At 46.5% G+C, this 20459-nt stretch overlaps 1 protein-coding gene across 1 annotated transcript in view; it reads left to right on the forward strand.

Moving 5' to 3' along the window:
* Positions 1–8396: 8396 nt before the first annotated feature.
* Positions 8397–20459, forward strand: part of ADAM12 (ADAM metallopeptidase domain 12) — a 191148-nt gene continuing 179085 nt past the window's right edge. The window contains exon 1 of the mRNA XM_075717488.1: positions 8397–8514. Coding sequence (XP_075573603.1) covers positions 8397–8514 — 118 coding nt within the window. The remainder of the gene's footprint in view (positions 8515–20459) is intronic.

Consider the following 20459-nt stretch of genomic DNA (forward strand, 5'->3'; position numbering starts at 1 on the left):
GCCAAATATATACTTAACTTGTAATGCTACTGGGAGCACATATATAATTTTTGTGTTTGTTGTTATATAAAAATATAACTTTGAGGGCTCATTGGTCTAAATTTAATTATGTAATGGCATAAGTTAAACTGCATGAAAGATATATAATTATGGGCTGACTGTTCTATCTAATACTATTAGCTGATGTTACAAAACCAACATTTTGCTTCTATTTGTTTTAGTTTTGAGAGGTTTCACTTGCTGTGTTTGTGACCCAAAGCAAATGAAAGTTTTGCAACAGAATGTAACAATGAGAAAATGCCTATAATAAAAGAAGCTCTGTTTCACTCTTCCTTTCATAAATAATATGAGATTAAGACTTAATTGATTTCATTCTCCCATGATGTATTGCACAGTACTTTTTAATGGTTTCTCTCAAATTTCCCATTAGGAATATTTATTTTTCTTTAAAAAAACCCCAAAATATGCTGTCCTCCTAATTTACTGTCCCAGCATTTATGATGATGGATGTTGCATTGTTTTGTGGTTTGCAGAGGGCTAGACAGGAATGTTAAAAATATATGACTTCATAATTTTTAGTCTGAGTTGAATACTGTCCTCTTGTGAGACATGTAAAAATCTGTGGGTTTTTTTCTTTCTTTTGTTTTCAGGGAGACAGTGAAATTGGTAGCAACAGATCAAAGTGCTTATTCTCAATGTCTGGTCTGAAGTAAAAAAAAAAAAAACAAACCATATTTAATGGGTTATTTGTTGTATTTAAAGGGATTTTAGCACAGGAAACCTTCCCGCCATGCTCTCAGAAATGTCCTGTCTGATATAAGGATCCTGCTGGAGACTCACCGCTTCTCAGAATGAGTACTGAAATTAGTAGGAAACCTTAAAATGATGTTTCTTCCACCATGGAAAAACAAGGATCTATTCAGGTGGCCTGAAAAATATGGAGCTATTCAGGTCTTCAGGGAGAGGATATAGGATGTCCAGAACACAGGCCCACCTTACTCTGGTTTGGGCGTTTCCAGGCTTTTTCTGTAGCAGGCTGTTGGGCAGAAAAAACTTGGTGCTTCTTCCTATGTGGCAGAATTTCCTTCTCATAGAATCATAGAATGCTTTGGGTTGGAAGGGACCTTTTGAGGTCATCTAGCCCAACCCCCCTGCAGTGAGCAGGGACAGCTTTAACTAGATCAATACAATATTCTCGCTACAATAAACAGGGGTTGATCAACAGCAGAGCACCAAATGGGAAGAGGACGCAACATGATTTTTTTTATTTATTTTGCAGAACATTCATTCCTGCCTGGTAGCATCAACCAAGCTGGTGTGCCACGGGTGCTTGCTGTGCACTGCACAGGAGAGCGGGGGTCATCACTTACTGCAGTAGGTTTGAGTAAGAAAATGGCAGCACCAGAATGAAAAGTGGAGCCTCAGGGCTGTGCAGGCATGCTGAAGAAGATTGTTTGTTTATTTATTTATTATTTATGAAGATAAGTATTTGATCCTGTGTTATTACCACAGAAGAAAGTTTAACTAGTGTGGCTTTTTCCTTTTCCTGGAGAAAGGCTGGAAGAGGAAAATGTCAATGGCTAATTTGGCATGGGGTGAAGCTGGGAGCTGAGCCCTCCATCCCCTGGGATGCTGAGGCTGTTGGGTCAGGGTGCTGGGGCCAGCAGGGGTGCCCCAAGGCAGGGAGGGTGCCCCAAGGGAGGGAGGGAGCCCCAAGGGATGGAGGGTGCCCCAAGGGAGGGAGGGTGCCCCAAGGGATGGAGGGTGCCCCAAGGGAGGGAGGGAGCCCCAAGGCAGGGAGGGAGCCCCAAGGGAGGGAGGGAGCCCCAAGGGATGGAGGGTGCCCCAAGGGAGGGAGGGAGCCCCAAGGGAGGGAGGGAGCCCCAAGGCAGGGAGGGTGCCCCAAGGCAGGGAGGGTGCCCCAAGGCAGGGAGGGAGCCCCAAGGGATGGAGGGTGCCCCAAGGGAGGGAGGGAGCCCCAAGGGAGGGAGGGTGCCCCAAGGCAGGGAGGGTGCCCCAAGGGAGCCCCAAGGGATGGAGGGTGCCCCAAGGGAGGGAGGGAGCCCCAAGGCAGGGTGCCCCAAGGGATGGAGGGTGCCCCAAGGGAGGGAGGGAGCCCCAAGGGAGGGAGGGTGCCCCAAGGCAGGGAGGGTGCCCCAAGGGAGCCCCAAGGGAGGGAGGGTGCCCCAAGGGAGGCTCAGCTGCAGGGTGGGGGCACGGGAGGCTCAGCTGCCAGTGGTGGCTGTGCTCGTGAAGAGCTCTGTGTTTGCATGACTGACGGTTTATGCTACAGGAAAAAAATGTGACTAGGGACCGTGTGAGGTTTGGGGTTTTGTGTTTTAACTGCCGAAGAATTTAGGGGGTTGCTGTTGTTGTTGTTAAGGTCCTGTATCCCTGGAGCGGTGGGTTTCTTTGTTTGCTCTTGCTTGAGCTCCTCTTGGCTTTTTCACCCTTGGCCCTGTTACAGCAGCCTGCAACAGTCTCTGTGTAGTTTCCCTATAAAGTAGTATATAGAGCTTAATCAGCATTAAAGCAGAGCTTACTCCCCTGCTTTGTTAGAGGAAAGGAGCTGTTTTCCAAAACGGTGTTGCAATGGAGGGGTAGGAAGAACTGGGCAGAGCAGACAGGGGGAGAGGGATGTGATGAGCGTGTACCACTCGCCATCAGCCCTGCTACCCTTCCTCCAGGCAGAACTGATGCGAGCAGGCAGCGCTCTCCAAACACGGCTTAATGGAAGGGGCTTGCTCCCTCAGATGACATTTTATCCCTGCGACAGGCTGAAAATACTGCATCTCATTTATGAAATGTATAAATAACTTCAGGATGGCTGTGTCAATTTTACCTCTGTTTGAATATCATGTTATAATGCTTTATCATTCAAACAAGGTAGAGGTTGGTTTAGTTTCTTGTCTGTCAAAAAAAAAGGTATCTAGAAATACTTCAGTCTTGGGGTTCTGCGATCCATGGTAAAATTAATTCAGTATTATGTCGTGCTGATCAGCTGTAGCGGGTCAAGGCTCTCTACAAGTACAAAGGACCACGTTACTTGAAATTGCTCATAGATAGCTCTCAGAAAGAAACCGCCTCCACTCAACAAAACCCCAACTTTATGAGCGCGTCCCTTGCATCTGTGCAACAAGGGAGACACGGGGTAAATCCTTGGTTCTCAAAGTCAAGAGAAGTCTATCCCTGTAATTAAACGGAGCTCTGGGGCACCAGCTGGGCACCGGGAGTCCATCAGCCCGGACAAACGGCAGACCACGGCCTCGTGGCCGGCGGAGGGGACACGGGAGGTCTGGCTGCTGCAAGGTGAGGGCTGGTTTGCCCTCTGCTTACTGCTCCCAGCTGCACTGGCAAACTCAAAGCTTCGGAGCAGAAATGCCAGATGAATTTGACGTTATGGTACCTTTAGGACAGGAAACGGTCATAAGCAAAGTAGGGAGCTGCAAGCGGAGTAAAGGGGAAGGTAGGAATATATTCCTTGATAACAGAAAGGTAAGACTGCTGACCTTACCTTGCATTTCATGGGCTTAACGACTTGGTTCAGACTCACCGTGCCGGCTCAGCAAGGCGTGCTGGAGTGCACACTTGCTAACGATACGGAGGATCGAAACTTGCCCTCGTAGACTAGGAAATCCATAGAATGCAACTTCTCTCAAGTATGTGCAGTAAACAGTATTTACAGCCAGTATTTTATTTCAGTGTGCAGAGCTGATGGGTGCTCTTCTCGGGAGCATACTATTTTATGTCTGAATGTTGTGACAGAGGTCTACAGCAAAGCGCTGTGGCTAAAGGTCATGCTGTATTACGCTATATCTATGCCTGTTAATTACAGAAGACTCTAATCTGCCACTGCAGTCACAATTCAGCAGGATCTTGATTTTGCAGAGAGTTAATGAAGTGAGGGAGGACTGGAGACACAGTGTCTCAGCAGCTGGCTAGGGGACACACAGATTTCAAAGGGAAAAGCTTTTTTCTTTTGTTTTGTTTACTCGAAGAAGCAAAAACTTCAGCCTGGAGGCCCTAAAACTGTAGATCCCTGTAGCTAAGCCCAGACAAGTCTTCATGCATTTTGGCACATATGGGAATAAAAGGACTTGGATTTCTGGATAATACTTGATGGTGTCTGTGATTACAGTGAGGTTTCCTGGATATCCAAAAGGAGATCACGGCTGATCTGGGAAGGTGTGGGAGCAGTGTTACAGAGGTGCTTCCCCCACCAGAACCTCTTCTCTTGAAATTCTTCAACTATCTGGGGTGGTTGACGCTCTCTTCATTTAACTCAGGCTGTAATGCAAGGATACAATTCCTGCTCTAGCAGAGAAGGGTAGCAGACAACAATTTTCCTTTTCCTTTTCCTTTTCCTTTTCCTTTTCCTTTTCCTTTTCCTTTTCCTTTTCCTTTTCCTTTTTTTTCCTTTTCCTTTGCCTTTTCCAATGCCTTTGCCTTTGCCTTCACCTTTGCCTTCGCCTTCTTTTCCTTTTCTTTTTCTTTTTCTTTTATTCCATACCCTGTAGCATACCATAACCCATCTCCCAAGTGCCATGTAGTTTGGTACAGTGCCTTCCATCTAACGTCACAAAAGCACACAGTATCGTAGTCTGGAGGTTTTAGACTTAATATATGTTCTGTCTGCTCCTTTTTTTTTTTTCATGTTGTCTCCATCAGTCACTAATTCCTTCTTAAAACTTCTCATCTTTAACCAAGGGGGAACTAATGGAAGTTGATGTTTCCCTCAGTGCATCCTCCTTCTTTCTGGTGTCTGTACTAAGGCATATGTTACGCTTTTTTCCAGGTAAGTTATTCCACAATAGTCTCTTCCATATCGCACTCTTCTGAACTGACCTTTTCGGTGCTATGTGAACTAAAGCTCCTGCCTGAATTAGTAATTTGATAACCAGAGCCCAAGCCAACCGCCTGCGTTGTCATACAGTCAAATATTAACTGTTCAAAATCACGAGTGCTCTTTACATCAAATGATTTTCATACGTAAGTGCAAACTGAAAGTTAAGCTGCTTCAGCTTGACCTGTTAAAGTGACACAGTGACACAAGTCAGAGGCAGGTATGAGAGCTGGAGAGAAAAGGATGCGTAGCTGTTGCCCCGCTTCCCGAATGCCAGGAGGTGGCGATTAATGCAGGACACATTCCTGAGCACCCTGTAAGCATCGCCAATTCTCACAGTGCCCTGCTGAAAGAGGCGCGGTCAATGTTTCCAAACCACTTCGAGGGGAAGCGGGGCGATGCAGTTGAAAGCCATGCCTGAAGAGGGGGCCTGATAGGATCTCGGAGATCCTTGTCACTTCATTCCTTCGTCTTTCCTCCAGCCACAAGTGACCCTCAGCCGCAGGGCGAGATATTTCATCCACACATCTCAAAGCACAGAGATGCTACAGCAGTGGGATCCGCGCTCTTCAGTCTGTAGCTGGTGGCTGGCTTGCTTTTCCTGCGGAGCAGAGGCTGAGGCTTAAAGCTGAGTGCAAACCAAGCTACCAGCATATGCCACCCTCTGTCTATAGCAACAGCGAAGCAATAGCAATGTGTTAGGTTTCCCTTTCCCAAGGGGATAAAAATAAAGAGCATAAAAGGCTATTTAGCTGTTCATATGCTGTTTCTACTGCAGGACAGCCCTGAACTAGTGTAGAGCAGAGTGCATGCTTTGAAAAGAAAAGCAACTCGTGGTTGGAGTAAAGAAAAACTAAATACATAGAGTAAGGAGGGTAAGGAGGACCAAAACGGAGTGGGGGGAGCATAAAGAAGCAGTAGCAAAAGATACAAAGGTGAAGAAAACCCCAGAAGAAGCAGTGAGACACCTCCACACAGCACACCCACCCCCCCCCCACCTTCCTCTTCCCCTGACGGTGCTAAAGAACAAAGCTGGGAAGGATGGATCGAGAGCCGTCGCCCGCGGGAATAACCTGGAGGATCGGGATTGTGGCCCCCTTTGAAGCAGCCACACAACCTGGATGCAATTTTCATTTCCTGCAGGGAAACTCAGCCTTGTTCTTCTGAAGTGGATAAAGCAAGCCTCGTAAAAGTAGTTGTGGGAGGTGGTTTGACATGAGAAATTAAAAGTCAAGGTTTGGCCTCTCTTATGCACATAACAGTGAAGCAGGAGCACTTCAGATTAACTTCCCTTTTCCTTGAGGTTTTTTTTTTTTTTCCAAAAGAGTTTTGAAACTGCTGTGAAATTCTACTGTTGTTCTCCAGAGCCAGAGGTAACTGTAATTCAGTAGCATTCCTACATGGACGTCGTTAATAAAATATTTGGGGCTCTTTTGTGACAAACTATCAATTTATCAACTTCAAGCCCATAAAATTAGTGTGGTAAAATATAAGTGGTCCTTTCTGGTGAAGTTTTGGAGGAGGAGGAACTCTGATAATACCTAGTTCCTTCATTCTAGTGAAGGACCAAGGTATAATTGGCTCCACATTCTCTGTTAGCGAATATGGTTACTCAAAATAAAAATACTACCATTTAAATGAAAAGCCATGTGGGATTACCAAAACTCTATTTAGAAGTCTTTAGTTCCCTTGACTGATTTTTTTTTTTTTTTTTAAATGGCAAAAATACTTTCAAAGCATAAAAATGTCTACATAGCTTTTATGGTGGCCTTCCACAAATGAATTTTGTGTTTTAATTTAACACTTTTAACCAATGTGCTGCATGGAGCACGTATGTCCTTAATGAGATAGTCGATAGAGTTCATTAGTTTATATTTGAAGGGATGAAATATTGCTGGCTATAGCTGTTAAAATGTAATTGATAATGGATGAGTGGGGAAAATTTGGCATTTGGGTATTTAAAGCTATGCATAGGATAATCCCTGACTGCTCGCAAGGATGAGGGTTTCCTGGGAAGGGGCATGATGAAGAAAATGTGTGCTGCTGAGGTGAGGCTTGAGGGGTAAATGTAGACAGAGTTCCAAATTCAGAGCAACTGGAGGTGAGTCCATGGGTCCACTTTTGGGTGGAGAGGTAAGGGGAGAAGATGGACTTTTTAACCATGAAGAAAAGCAACTGATGAGAGGCCTTTCTGCATATGCTTCATGATCCCAGCTCTTTTCCAGGTTTATTTGTGCTAAGATGGCGATATTAGCACTGTTATCCTGGCAGTGTGAGTCTCCCCGGCGCAGTTCAGAGATGCTCTCCATGGCACGATGTGGGCAGGGTGCAGGGCTCCAGCTTGGGAACCGCAACATTTTGCACCCACTGAGTTTCTGTTGGCTCATTTATCCTCTGGGCTGGGGGAAGGTGTAGTCCCGATCACTGGGAATAGCTACCAGCCTCTGCTCCAGAACAGACCCGAATCCGTGGTTCCAAAATCAATTTTTGGAATCAAAAGTGGGATTCTGTGGCCATTGTGCCTTCTGATGTACACACACGTTAGGCCAGTTTTGCCAACTGGTTCATGCACAGGGAACATGGGGCCAATCTGCGGAATTGAGTATCTATATCCAAACGATGAGATTTGGGAAGAATCTTAATCAATTAAAACTGCACAATAAAGTTCTATGAGGATTTACAGGATTAGGATCTTTCTTTCTGCTGCTCTACAGCATTCTGCGTGACATGTGGGCATTACATGTATTTTGGTGGTGCATTAAGGAATAGATAATCTGTATTTGGTTATCCTCCCAGACAGTCAGTAATAATAATTTGAATGAGGAAGATTTTAAAAAATGCATCTGGCAACTCTGTGGGTGTGTTGGTTTGGGGTTTTTTTTTCTTTTTTTTTTTTTTTTTAAAACCAATATAAAATAAGTCGGAGGCACCAGAAACAACTCCAAAATAATTATGAAACCAATAAATAATCCCTGAGCTCTAACGTATGCAGATGACTTTCCAGAGGAAGCAGCCAGGGCTGCGTGTGCAGCAGAAATAGGGGAACGTTGGCGGGGGGGGGGGGGGGTGGTCAGGGGGACCCCCAGAGTGCTCGGCGCTGTATACGCAGCAGCGGGCAGTAGGACCCCGCGGAAGGGGGGGGTTCTGGGGTGCGGAGCTCATTTGTTCCATGGTAAGGAGTGCGGTGAGAGCAAGCCAGCACGGACAGGCTGCTCATTTAGTGCAACGGTCAACAGAATTTGCCTTGCCAATTTAAAAAAAAAAAAAAAAGAAAAGGAAAAAAAAAAAAAACCGCCAGCCCCAAACGTTTGTAAAAAGAAAAAAAAAAAGACACACCAAAACAACTTTTTTTTTTTTTTTCTTTCCCCCACTAAGAAAGCAGAGCCCAACTCATCAGCAGCTCATGCAGGAGCAGGAGGGGTTTTGGAGTTAACTGCATGCAGGAAATCTCTCACATCCTGAGTCCCAGCTCGCTCCTCTCTGTAACTGTATATTATGGTGCTGCTCTCCAGCCCCAGCTGATGAAAGTTTGTCTCCCTCAGTCTGGGCTAAGATGTCAAAGCGTCTCCATGCAGAGCAGCAGCGCTTCCCTCCTCCGCACCCCCCAGCCCCGCTTTCCATGCTGCTGCTGAGCCTCAGCTGGCTCTTTTTAGCATCACCCAGGGCGCAAGGTAAGTGACCGATATCCAGCGAGGCGTTTTTCCGAAATCCTTCCTCACCCCACGCTCCATTTTCAGGGGGCAAGCAAGAGAGAAAGGACTTTTTGAAACAAAGTGGGCGCAGCCAGCAGCGCTCGCCTGCGCGGGGGCCGCTGCCCCCGGGCGCTCCCGGCGCTGATTTTGCGCCCCCCCCCCCCCCATGCGGTTCTTCCCCCCCCCCGCCCCCCCCCAAAAAAAGCGTTGCCCCCCGGGCCCCCCCGCTCCGCAGCCCTCCGCGGTGCGGGGCCGGGAGACGGGCGGGGGGCGGGGGGGGGGGTCCCGGCCGGAGAGACGCGGAGCCCCGCCGGCCTGGGGCCGCGTAACTCCCGCTCCGCTCCGCGGAGTGAGGACTTCCAAGCCCTTCCCGGAAAAACTCCGCTTTGCAGCACCCGGCAGCACCCCCCGCGCCCCCGACCCCGCCGGCGGCCCTGCCCCGGGTGGGGGGGGTCGGTCCCGGGGACCCCCGGGGTGGGGGTGCCCTGCGGGGTCCCGGGGGACTGGTTCGGGGATCCCCGGGACGAGGGTGCCCTGCGGGGTCGCGGGTGGCCGGTTTGGGGACCCCCGGGGTGGGGGTGCCCTGCGGGGTACCGAGGGGCCGGTTCGGGGGGTCCCCGGGGCGTGGGTGCCCTGCGGGGTCCCGGGGGGCCGGTTCGGGGGTTCCCCAGGGTGTGGGTGCCCTGCGGGGTCCCGAGGGGCCGGTCCCAGGGGTCCCCGGGACAGGGGTGCCCTGCGAGGTCCCGGGGGGCCGGTTCGGGGGTTCCCCAGGGCCTGGGTGCCCTGCGAGGTCCCGGGGGGTCCGGTCCCAGGGGTCCCCGGGGTGGGGGTGCCCTGCGGGGTCCCGGGGGGCCGGTCCCAGGGGTCCCCGGGACAGAGGTGCCCTGCGAGGTCCCGGGGGGCCGGTCCCAGGGGTCCCTGGGGTGGGGGTGCCCTGCGGGGTCCCGGGGGGCCAGTCCCAGGGATGGGGGTGCTCTGCGGGGTCCTTTGGGGCCGGTTCGGGTGATCCTCGGGGTGGGGGTGCCCTGCGGGGTCCCGGAGGGGCTGGTCCCGGGAATCCCCAGGGTGGGGGTGCCCGGGGGAGTTCCAGGGGGGCTGGTCCCGGGAATCCCTGGGGTGGGGGTGCCCGGGGGAGTTCCAGGGGGGCTGGTCCCGGGAATCCCCGGGGTGGGGGTGCCCGGGGGGGTCCCTGCTGTGGCAGGCACGGCCCGGGGGAGCAGTTGTCCCCTAAAAGGGTCCCCTGCAAAGTCACCCACGGGCAGGGGCTGAATTCAGGGGTTGAGAGGATTGTCCGAGTTCGGACTCTTGTTTCCAGCTGGGAAGAATTGCCTGAAAGAGCCAAATAGTGGTGGTGGAAGCGTCCTGGCTGGCTCTGAGCTTGCTCGCCACCGTGTTCATTCAAAGCGAGCGCAAGTCAGGGATCGGAGGCTTCAGTTTTAAAGCTGTTTTGCAGTTCTGGCTCTGCGCTCTCCGCGTTACGGATGGGGGAAGAGCCGAGAAAAAGTGACTTGTCTCTTTGCACGGCAAGTCTGGGGCTTATTCAGGAATCACTGGAGGGCCCAGGCCCTGTCCTCTTCATTAAGCAGTAGCTGACAATGCATATTTTATGTGAGAGAGGAAGGGAGATTCTCTTGTATAAATATGTGTAACAGCGCTGAAGAGTGCACATGTCCCTGCGTGTTACTACAAACTCTTGTCCTGGTTTTTTTTTTTTTTTCGTTGTAACTTTAAACTTTGTACATGTCTGCTTGTCTCTAAATTTATGCACAGTGACTTTCACTGGGACTTTGGCTCTGGACTTGCTAAGAGGAAGGTAGAGAGATACTTTATCATCTTAGCCAGCACACTGAAATCCTAGGGTAGATGGAGCGAGTTGTTGCGTTTAATCGAGCACCTAGGATTTACGTTAATGAATTAACAGGAGTTGAAGCTTTGCTTTGCCTTTGTGAGGGGTCTTAATTTCTCTTCGTCAGCGTTTGTATTTACACCCAATCAGGATATTGGGGGTAAAGGTTGCAGAAATTCTCAGGTAGATGAGAAGAAATAGGTCCCCGGTTCCCCCGTGGCTGTTCCCTTTGCATGGGTGGAGGGTGGGTGGGTTTGGGCTGAGGCAGCACGTACCCCTTCTCCGAGCGTGGGAGCCAGCGTGCCTGGCCCGGCCGCTCCATGTTTTGGAGGTGCGCTACGACAGAGGGTAAACTTGAGTCTGCATCCAGGAAAGTTTGGGGTAAGGTGCTTCAAGCATTCGCATATGGCAGAAATGAAGCAACGAACATACCTCGAAGTAGCTGTCCCTACAATAAAATAAGAGGGCAAACTGTAGGTGACTTAGATTGAGCATACAGACGAGAGAGTGGAATGGTAGGTGGGGCTGGAAATCCTGTTACCGGTGTTTTGGGATTCCCCAAAAGCCAAGCTGAGGCTCTAAGGTTACTTCTGCACTGACAAATTAAGCTCTCTGTAAGGTTCGTGTCAGCTGCTCATCTTTATGGTGCCCATCTTTAGATGTCTAAGCTTGAGCAACAGCAGTGCTTGCTGACCCGTGCAGCTCAGCTGGATTTTGGGTTTGCCTTGCTACGTCTTTCCTACTCCTTTCCGTAACATGTCTGTAACTTGCTCTTTTGCATCTGCAGCCAGCGTGCTCAGCGAGCATCCTCTCCTTTAATTCCTTTTTTTTTTTCCTGTGGAAGTAGAGAACAGCTTTAGCTTTGCCAGAGCATGTGCTGCTTTCTTGGTCACAGAGGTGCTGAAAGTTACAGCCGCGTGCTTCTAGACCCGGCGAAGCTGCCCGGTGACGAAAAGTCCTCTTAGCTGTGCTGGCACGCATCTCCACCGGGTGTTCTGAAGCTTTGCAACTTCTATCTCAACTGGCTTTACTGCTGTGACTGCTCTGGGCCCGGTGTTAGTGAGTTGAGGCGCTGCCAGGACATCCTAATTTTTACATAAACACATGCTTGGTGATTAGGACAGAGATTTAAGTTACGATATGCCTTGAAAACCGGTTTTGAAATGTGGCAAGAGACATGCATGATGTGGGACTGCCCTAGTAACAACTCTAATAGTGAACAGAAATTATCAGGTTATGAGGTAGACAAAAGTAGCCTTGCTGCTCACTTTTAGTTTCCTTTCCAATTTTATGGTTTTCCAATTGCCTTTTCCAGTTTTCAGTATCGTTAGCTCTTGGTTGCTGGCTGAAGGACCTCATGGACAAAAAGGAAGACTAAGTGAAGTACCAGCCTCAACAGAGCAAAATTAGCTTTGCTATCCCGGTGGAGGATAACATCTAGTAGGATAAGATTTAATCTTAGAGATTTAACCAAATCCCTTAAAATCTGCATCTGTATAAGCCTTTTGCAGAGTCAAGGCCGTCCTGTATCTGCAGGGCAGGCAATGAAAGTGGTGGTGCATAAAGGTAAACTCCAAATTAGTGTGTGTGTGTAAACTCTTAAGTCTCTCTTGGATATTAGGTGTTAGCTGGAAGAACAGTGGAAAAATGAAAATCCTAAAATTGCAGTCGAAAATTCTTTGCCTTCAATTAAAATAACTTTCTGTCAGATTTTATTTTTGTTACTGATGGCAACTGCATTGGCTGTAATGGAAATAAATTACAGAAGAAGAAATCTTGCCTTGTCTCTCGCTTTAAAACTGATCTCGCCAACACACTTTGTGTTTTAGAGCTCACTTTCAAATACTGCCTTCTTTCAAACTGTTCCAGCGTTTGTGGCAGATATATACGGTCTGTGCAAAATCCCCTTCTCGTCTGACGATTGTCCCTATCGGGTCCCCTGCAGATAGCCTGGCACGAGCTGTCACTGTCCGTGGGGCTCCACAGATCCCTGCCAAGATACACCAGCCGAGGATATTATGCCCACTCTTCAAATCATGTTCGCATCGTTAACTTTCCTGCTCGCTGGGGAGCTGCCGGGTTGTTTGCTGGTGTTTTGTTGAGCTTCTCGTCTCTTCCTTTCCTTGAGGTTTTTTTGGAAAGGTCTCCATCCCGCCACAAAGAGCATCCTTGAACTAATGATTGACAGGCTACCTTTTGGGCTGCTTTTCATCCCGCTCGCAGCGCAGAGGCTGTCGCGGTGGCATTTTTCTAACAACGCGTGAGTGACCGCAGCGGATCGGGGCTGTGTTTATCTGTTACTTCCACTCAGGCTGTCCGCTGCCGCCAATGCTATCGGTCGTTAAATTGCTTTAAAAAGGCTGAATTCATGTAAAGGCTTATTTGGTCCTCCATCAGACTTGTCCAGACCTCGCATATCCTACTCCTGACAGATTTATCACGCGCGGTCCCTATGTTTCTAACATATCTCACATTGCCAGTGCAAATTGTCCAAGGAGTCCAGCTGGGCTTCATTTTATTAGTATTCATGTGCATCCTTTTGGGCAGCACCGCTTGCGCTCCAGGGCTGCGGTGTTGCATGCGAATGGCGAGCAGCAAGCTCCGTTTGCCAGGCAGGCAGCAGGGCAGGCAGCAGGATACGGCCAGCCCGCCCGTGCGTGCCCAGGGTGTTTTAACAGCCCAGCTTCTGCTGGGGGTGCTGCCAAGCCTCCTGTCCGACCCACTGACTTTTGGAGACTGCGTCTTTGACGGCTGATGGGGTGGGTTTTGTCTTGACTTTGGCCGTGAGAGTTGTTGCAAACCAAGAAGTGACATTTCTATGGTGTCTGCAATTAGGTTTGAAATACTACTCCGTTTACGTGGCCGGGCTCTGCTACGCCAGCAAGCTCCCCCCAGCTCTGCACCTCATGCAGCATCCAGTCCTGCTTAGGATGCCAGGCCCTTCATGCTGTTCGTATTGGAGGGATTTTTTTATTTAATCCCTTTTTCTGATGGCTTTTTTTTCCTCTACAAGTTCTTCTTCTTTATTCTACATCATCTCAGAATTTGTTCTTCATGTTGCATGCACCTTGTACTTGCATTTCAAGCAGCTTTTCAGATTACTCCTAGGACAAAAGCACATCATCTCCAAAATTTTATAGTACAAAATTTTATAGTACTAAAGGCCTAAATCACACCTGCAGAGGCTTCTCCTAGTCTCCAGGGCAAATCTGTGACAAACTAAATTAAAAATCCATGGCTTGAGTAAGTCTGTTAGAGGGTTGCAGTTGATTCTTGCTAGGACACTGCAGTCCAAAAGGACAATCCCTTTCGTTTCTGGCTAACACAGAGCAAAGTGCTTCAATTGCATTAAATTTTTATCCTTTTGAGAAAAGGATCACACTAACTGAGAAAAGGTATTGATCCTTAGGAGACCCCTGCTCCAGGATGTTGACCCTTCTCTTCTTTAGCGTCATGTAAGAGTTTGAGACTACATTGGTATCTAGTGTGGTGTTGGCATCAGTGTTTCAGAAAGTGACTTGATCAACTGCATGATCTAATCAGAAATGCTGACTTCTCTGTTAAATCACTTCATGTTGTATCATTAATTTTTTACATCCCATATAAATGAGTTTTCTGCTTTCCATGACTTGGAGCTAGGATGAGAAATATTTGGTAGATCGGGGGCGAGAGGTTGTCCATTCACAAGGTCAGCATGACGAAACTGTTGATTAGATGAACACATCCTTTCTTGTCCAAAACATATGATCTAATAAGGCAAGAAGTGAAATGTTTCATGGCCTGTTAACTGGATAATACACAGCAAGGCATAAAAAGTTGGATGCAGAATTTGGCACAAAGGAATTTTTAACTAGTTGTGGTGGTTTAACCCCAGCTGGAAACTAAGTCCCACACAGCCGCTCGCTCACTCCCCCTGCAGCGGGATGGGGGGAGAATAGGAAGGGTAAAAGTGAGAAAGCTCATGGGTTGAGAGAAAGACAGTTTAATAGGTAAAATAAAAGCCACGCGTGCACAAGCACAGCAAAACGAGGAATTCATTCACTGCTTCCTGTGGGCAGGCAGGTGTTTGGCCATCTCCAGGAAAGCAGGGCTCCATCACGCGTAACGGTGGCTTGGGAAGACAAACGCCATCACTCCAAATGTCCCCCCCTTCCTTCTTCTTCCCCCAGCTCTATGTGCTAAGCATGACGCCATACGGTGTGGGACACCCCTTGGGTCAGCTGGGGTCAGCTGTCCTAGATGCGTCCCCTCCCAAATCCTTGTGCCCCCCAGCCTGCTCGCTGCTGGGGTGGGGTGAGAGGCAGAAAAGGCCTTGGCTCTGTGTAAGCACTGCTCAGCAATAACAAAACCACCCCTGTAGTATCAACACTGTTTTCAGCACATATCCAAAACATGGCCCCATACTAGCTGCCATGAAGAAAATTAACTACCCCGGCCAAAACCAGCATACTAGTTTATTCTGAGTTGTTAAGAGGAGCTGCGGCAGTCCCTACAAACATGGTCTAGTAATATGTCATGTGCATTAAGTGAAAAACCTTCTCTGACAATGGTGAAAGTTTGCTGTTTTCTTGCTTCTACTTAATGTTTCCTAATTCTGAAAACAGCTGATCAAGCAAGAGAAATAACCTCATGTGCGACAGCTTACCTTTGAAAGAATATGTTAAAATAGAAATTTCACTGAATCCGAGCATTTATGGGATTGTGTCTTGATATAGTCATGTAAAAAAAAAAAATTGAAAAGTAAAAAAATCTGGACTTTGTCGTAATGCTGCATTTAATAAGGTGAGCATATGGGCCTGACCATGCGTGGAACAGAGCTTCACCAGTATCTTTATTCAGCAGCGCTGTCTGTATGCAGTGATATTAGCATGCTGAAGATCCTCTGTTACTTCAACGATTAGAAGACTTTGAGGAGAGCAACTATTCAGTCCAGGTTATTTAAGTCTCTATTGCATTCCTTTTCTGCCGTTGAGAGCACTGCAGTGACAGAGCTATCGCAGAGAACAAAATGTGGCCTCTGCAGCTTATAGGGGAGGATACAGCATCTCACTTCTGATCCATGTTCCTTTTTGAATTGGAGGTCATAAAACTGTATCTGAGTTAAAAACCGCTCTCGCATTTTTGACACATTTTAAAGCATGAGGTAAGCATTCCAAGTGAAATAGTATTTATTTCTTCAGCCATTGCCTCTTAAGCGAGGAAAATGCACCCCACTGAAGAGACACTTTCGGTAAACACTTGTGGTTGAGGTAAGAGTGCAGTGTTGTTGCAGAAGAAATCTTCACGCTCTAGAAAGAAGGAGCTTGTTTATTTATTTAGCGTCATGCATGTTCCTTGTTTGTGGGTCTGATCCTCCGATGGGATAAATTGCCTCACCTCCATGCATCTGGCTCCTTTGCACGTGGTGCTGATGTTCGGTGCTATTCATGTAAAATCTGCTTGACAGGATCAGAGGATCTGTAGGTAGATGAGCAAAGCTGTGTTAGTGACCTGGGAAGATATCCTGGGTGTTCTCCCTGCCCTGAGGAAACAATAAAGATAAATGTTCATTACTCCTGTAGCTCATCTCCTGAAGAAGTCTGTGAAAGTCAGGAGTTACGGACTGATCCAGTGCTTATGGTGACATTTGTTGTAAGGTCGCAGACATAAACCTGAGCATGATAGGTGGCTTCAAGAACATTAAGTAACTCTAAGTTCATTCATGTTTCAAAAAGTAGGAAGACAGACTTCAGTGACAGCTTATGTTAGTACAGGTGCAGTTAATTTTTCTTTTTCTGCTGTTGTGTAATGCGAGTAGCAGGTATTCCCCATACAAACACAAACACATGATGGCTATCAACTCCCCAGCCCAGTAGCTCATTTGCTAGGCTTGAGCAAGAACTACAAATCGTTTCCCCTGCGTGTTTACCTAAATTAATACCAAAATTTGCTTCAGCTGGATTCACTGAGTTTTCAGTGTGATTTCCCAGAGAACATCTGAGTGAATGACTTGTGTGCATGCGACGAGCACAACTCAAACTCCCACTCAATAGTTTCTTTCACTGATGATTGCATACAAGAAGGAACGTCCCTCAATACAGCTATGCTACGGATTCGTTGTGCTCAGGGAGGGAGGCTGGTAAGTCATTGGAGAAAAGGATTGTACTGTACCTTCTAAAAGACCAAGGGGAAATTGTATTTTGGGGAGTAATTTTGAACTTCATTCATTGGAAGGTAGCCTTTCTTGAGGGTTTGGAGGGGAGGAGCTGGAGAGGAACGCTAGATCTGGATTTTCGTGTAATTATGTGGACTCATTGCTGAAAAGTGAATATCTTCAGTACTTTTTTCTTTGACATCGGAGCTCTATGGTTTAGTCGTGCCTGTGCTTGTAAAGCACAGGTTATTATTTCTCTACTCCAGTAAGTGTTTTTGTTAGGTGCTGCCTCGCTGACGCAGAAGCGTGCGAGGCTGAGTTTATAATCAAAATGAGAATCTCTGGGAGTGGGATCCTTTGGGGAAGGAGCAGCAGTGTAGGAAGAAGCTGATGTGCCCCTGTAGTGCCTATGCTGGGATGATGCTAGGGTGATGCTGAGTTAAGACAGGACATCCTTCACTGTGGCATCCTGGAAATACCTGTGGGAACGGCATTGTGCGACCCTCGATATTTTTCACCTGTTATTAGACCTGTCCTGCTTGTTTTCACAAGAAAGAATGACTGGGCCAATTTATATGGTGCGCATCAGGACTTGGAAAAGAAGCAAGCTTAAAACAGGATTTGCAGCAGGAGGACAGAAGTTCTCCTAAGCTGTTATGTCACTTACTTTTCAAAGCTACTCTGTGTTTGAATCTTGCATTTACAACTTGCCCTCTTCTGTGAACTCCAAGCGCTGAGCTCTTCCATGGGGGGACCTTTCAATACCCACCCATCACCTGGTGTGCTGAAATGCCCTCCGGTTCAATGCTTTGCTGCTTTTTTTCCTAGAAGAGCACATTTCAGAAAAAAATGAGAGAAATAAAAGACAACTCTGTCTTTGGACTGGTCCTGAATAGTAATTCTTCAGTCAAACATAACAACATCACAAATGAGGCTGGACAGCTGTTTCCCAAATATAGTGTATGTATATATTCTATACACGTAATAAAGCTTGGTTTTCACTATTTGAAACGTTCTGCAGTCTCCCTGCCCCCTCCTGCAGTCAATGGCAAATGTTGTTCTCAAAACTCCACTTGTCACATTTTGTTCTCGAGAACAGGGAGGATATTGAGATATACTGGCTTCTTTCCTTGAGTGCATTTCAATATGTATTTTGTATAATGAGAGCCCAAATCCTTCTCGCATTACTTATGCTTTAATCACACTGTGCTCTCCCAAGATTGCTTTAATCGCATTTGCATCAGCAGGAGTAACTCTGTATGATGAGCAATATTTCATCTGCAAACAGAGGGGACCTATCTCGGGCACACGATGAGGAAGGAACTGGCTGTCCGGGATTTGTTGCGGCGCAGCTCTCTAGCGAAGGATGGTGTAGCATCCTGATTTGACAAATAGACATTCAGGAATGAGAACGAACAAAAGATATTTTTACAGTTTTCTTGAGGACTGTCAAGTGTGATAGTTCCCTTTTAATTTTCTAGTAAATGGCTTTTTGGCACGTGTTAACTCCCAGGAAGCGCAATGCTGCCTAGCGCAGTAGACATAATTTTGTACTTTAGCCATGACATTACCGTATATGAGAACTGAAAAGTTATATAGATATTACACCAATATATAAACCATGTGTGTTAGAAAGACAAGTTCAGTTTTGAAATATTTGACTTAGCTATGCTTTTCACTTTCAATCTGTGCCAAACATGTGCTTGAATGACTGATGGAGTCATATGGTTCCCTGAATAAAGCACTTTATTGTGCGCAAACTTAGAGCCTTCCAACAGTTGTATTACAGAAGCTTGAAGATTAAGATGATCCAACTGCTTAGGGGGTATGTTCCACAATGAACATTTTATTTTTCTTTTTTTCCCCTCTCTCTCTATTTTTCGCCCTAAAATGTGTCATTAGTTTGTTCAGCTGGTCGCACAGTGACACTGACTGCGGAGCCTTTGGTGGGGAAGAACAGCAAGTTAACTTCAAATTTAAGCTTTCAGTCCCATGTCCGTATTAAAATGTTGAACACATGACTTTTTCCATGGAGTTTATGGGATTTTGTGGGGGAGGGGTGGGAGGACTGTTTCCTGTCGCAGATTATTTCATCAGCAGAATTAGATTTAGGAAAGGAATAACTCATGCAAGAGCAAGTGATGACAGGAGATAGTTCTTTAGAATTATAAAACTGAAATATTAAAAAGCATGGTTTTAATGCTGTTTAGTTAAAGGGGATCAGCGCGTCTCAAACTCCTATTTCTCATCCGAGCAGCCAGTGCCTGTGAAGCTGCTTAGTGTGAAAGATCAAGTGGACGTGCTGCAAAGTCGTACACGGATCAGTTTGAAGTTAACAGACCTGTCAAACTGGAGAGAGGATCTTTTTTCATTAGAAGCAGAAAGAACAGAAAATTAAATTCAGAAATGCGTGGAATCATCTTGGCGTTGCCTGTCCTCAGGCTTATCAAAGACCTTTGCTGACTTTTGATGTTTTAAAAGTTTTGCACAAGTCGTAATTTTGCAGTGTGAAGGAAAAGGCAAGATTCAAGCCCAAGAAGATCCATGGACTTAGTAGTTTTTCAAAAGCTACTTGTGCTTAAATGCCTGAGGTCTTGGGTTTGGGAATGGGGGGAGGAGTGAGAAAACAAGTAAAACCCTGTGTATAGTTAGGTGGCTTGCCTTTTTCTTTTTTTTAATTTTAATAATTATTTTCCAGGCAGGCCATGAAAGGAATAATTTTACTAGATTTGGTAGAGAGAATCAATGTACTGCTTAGATGTGCAAAGGTTAGCTGGAAAAATAATTTATGATTTTGAACTAATAAAAACTTTACTGCAAGAGATAAGGCTTTTATTTTATGCACAGTCGAATCTTGCCCAGACTTTTGTGCTTACATACAAACGAGGGCAGAGTCTGGTGTATTATCTGCTGTCTTTTTTAAAGCTGTGTAAGTGCTCTCAGTGGGATGATGGGAAGTACCTTATCAGTGTGTTGGTTTCTGATTTTTGTCCTTTCTTTTGAGAAGGCATCTGTGTTTTCAGCTGGTGGTTAGTGTAAAATTTAAGATGGAAGGACAGTTGACTTTAAGGCAAGCTATTGCTTATTTGATCCTATGCAAGTTACTGGGCTTTCTTTCTTTAACCATTATGCACTGGAAATCCTGTACTGATTTATTTTGCACCATTTTCATATTTATTATCAGTTTTTATTATAATTTGCATTTTTTATATGTGACAATTTATTATTTTTCCTGTCTCAGACAGAATAGGTGCCATTCTAGAAGGTGGTTTCAGCAAGATCTGTGCCTGGATAATGTTTAGCTTGGGTAATGTTTTGGCTTTTGCTGGAAGATGGAGTGAAATAGAGGACTGGAAGCACACATCCTCACTCCTTGGCCAGATAGTTGGATAGTTGACACTTTTTTTTTTGCATGATATAGTCTGAGTCCTGATGTTACCAATTTCCATTTAAAGCAAGTTGATTTTTAATTTTTTTTCCTTGATGCACAAGAGCTGAATGTGTTCCTCTTTGCTCAGAAGTTCTATATTGCAATCCTATCTAACTTTATGTATAGCCACTTTATTCTCTTGCCATCTATAAATATATCAGCACTGGCAAGATAAATACCAAGAGGTATATAAAGCTAAAGGACAATCATGGGTCCTGTCATCTTTGGTTTTCTAGATTATGCAAAATAATTCTTTTAGTTCCCTTCTCATAATTCAGTCTTTCCACTTCCCTGATCACCCTGGCAGCCTTTCCAATCCACCAGCTCCAGGCTGAATTAATCTTTCTTGAACACAGGTGAGGAGAAATGCCCTCAGTATTCCAGATGTTCTTGCATCGGTAACTCTCAGGAGTAACTTCAGTATCTGATATTCACTGGAAACACCCCTTGTGATGCATCATGTCAGGGCTGTCTTTGCTTCGTGTGACACCAATGTTACACTGAGTAGCACGAAT

This window comes from Pelecanus crispus, chromosome 10 (assembly GCF_030463565.1).
Source record: "Pelecanus crispus isolate bPelCri1 chromosome 10, bPelCri1.pri, whole genome shotgun sequence".
NCBI lineage: Eukaryota > Metazoa > Chordata > Aves > Pelecaniformes > Pelecanidae > Pelecanus > Pelecanus crispus.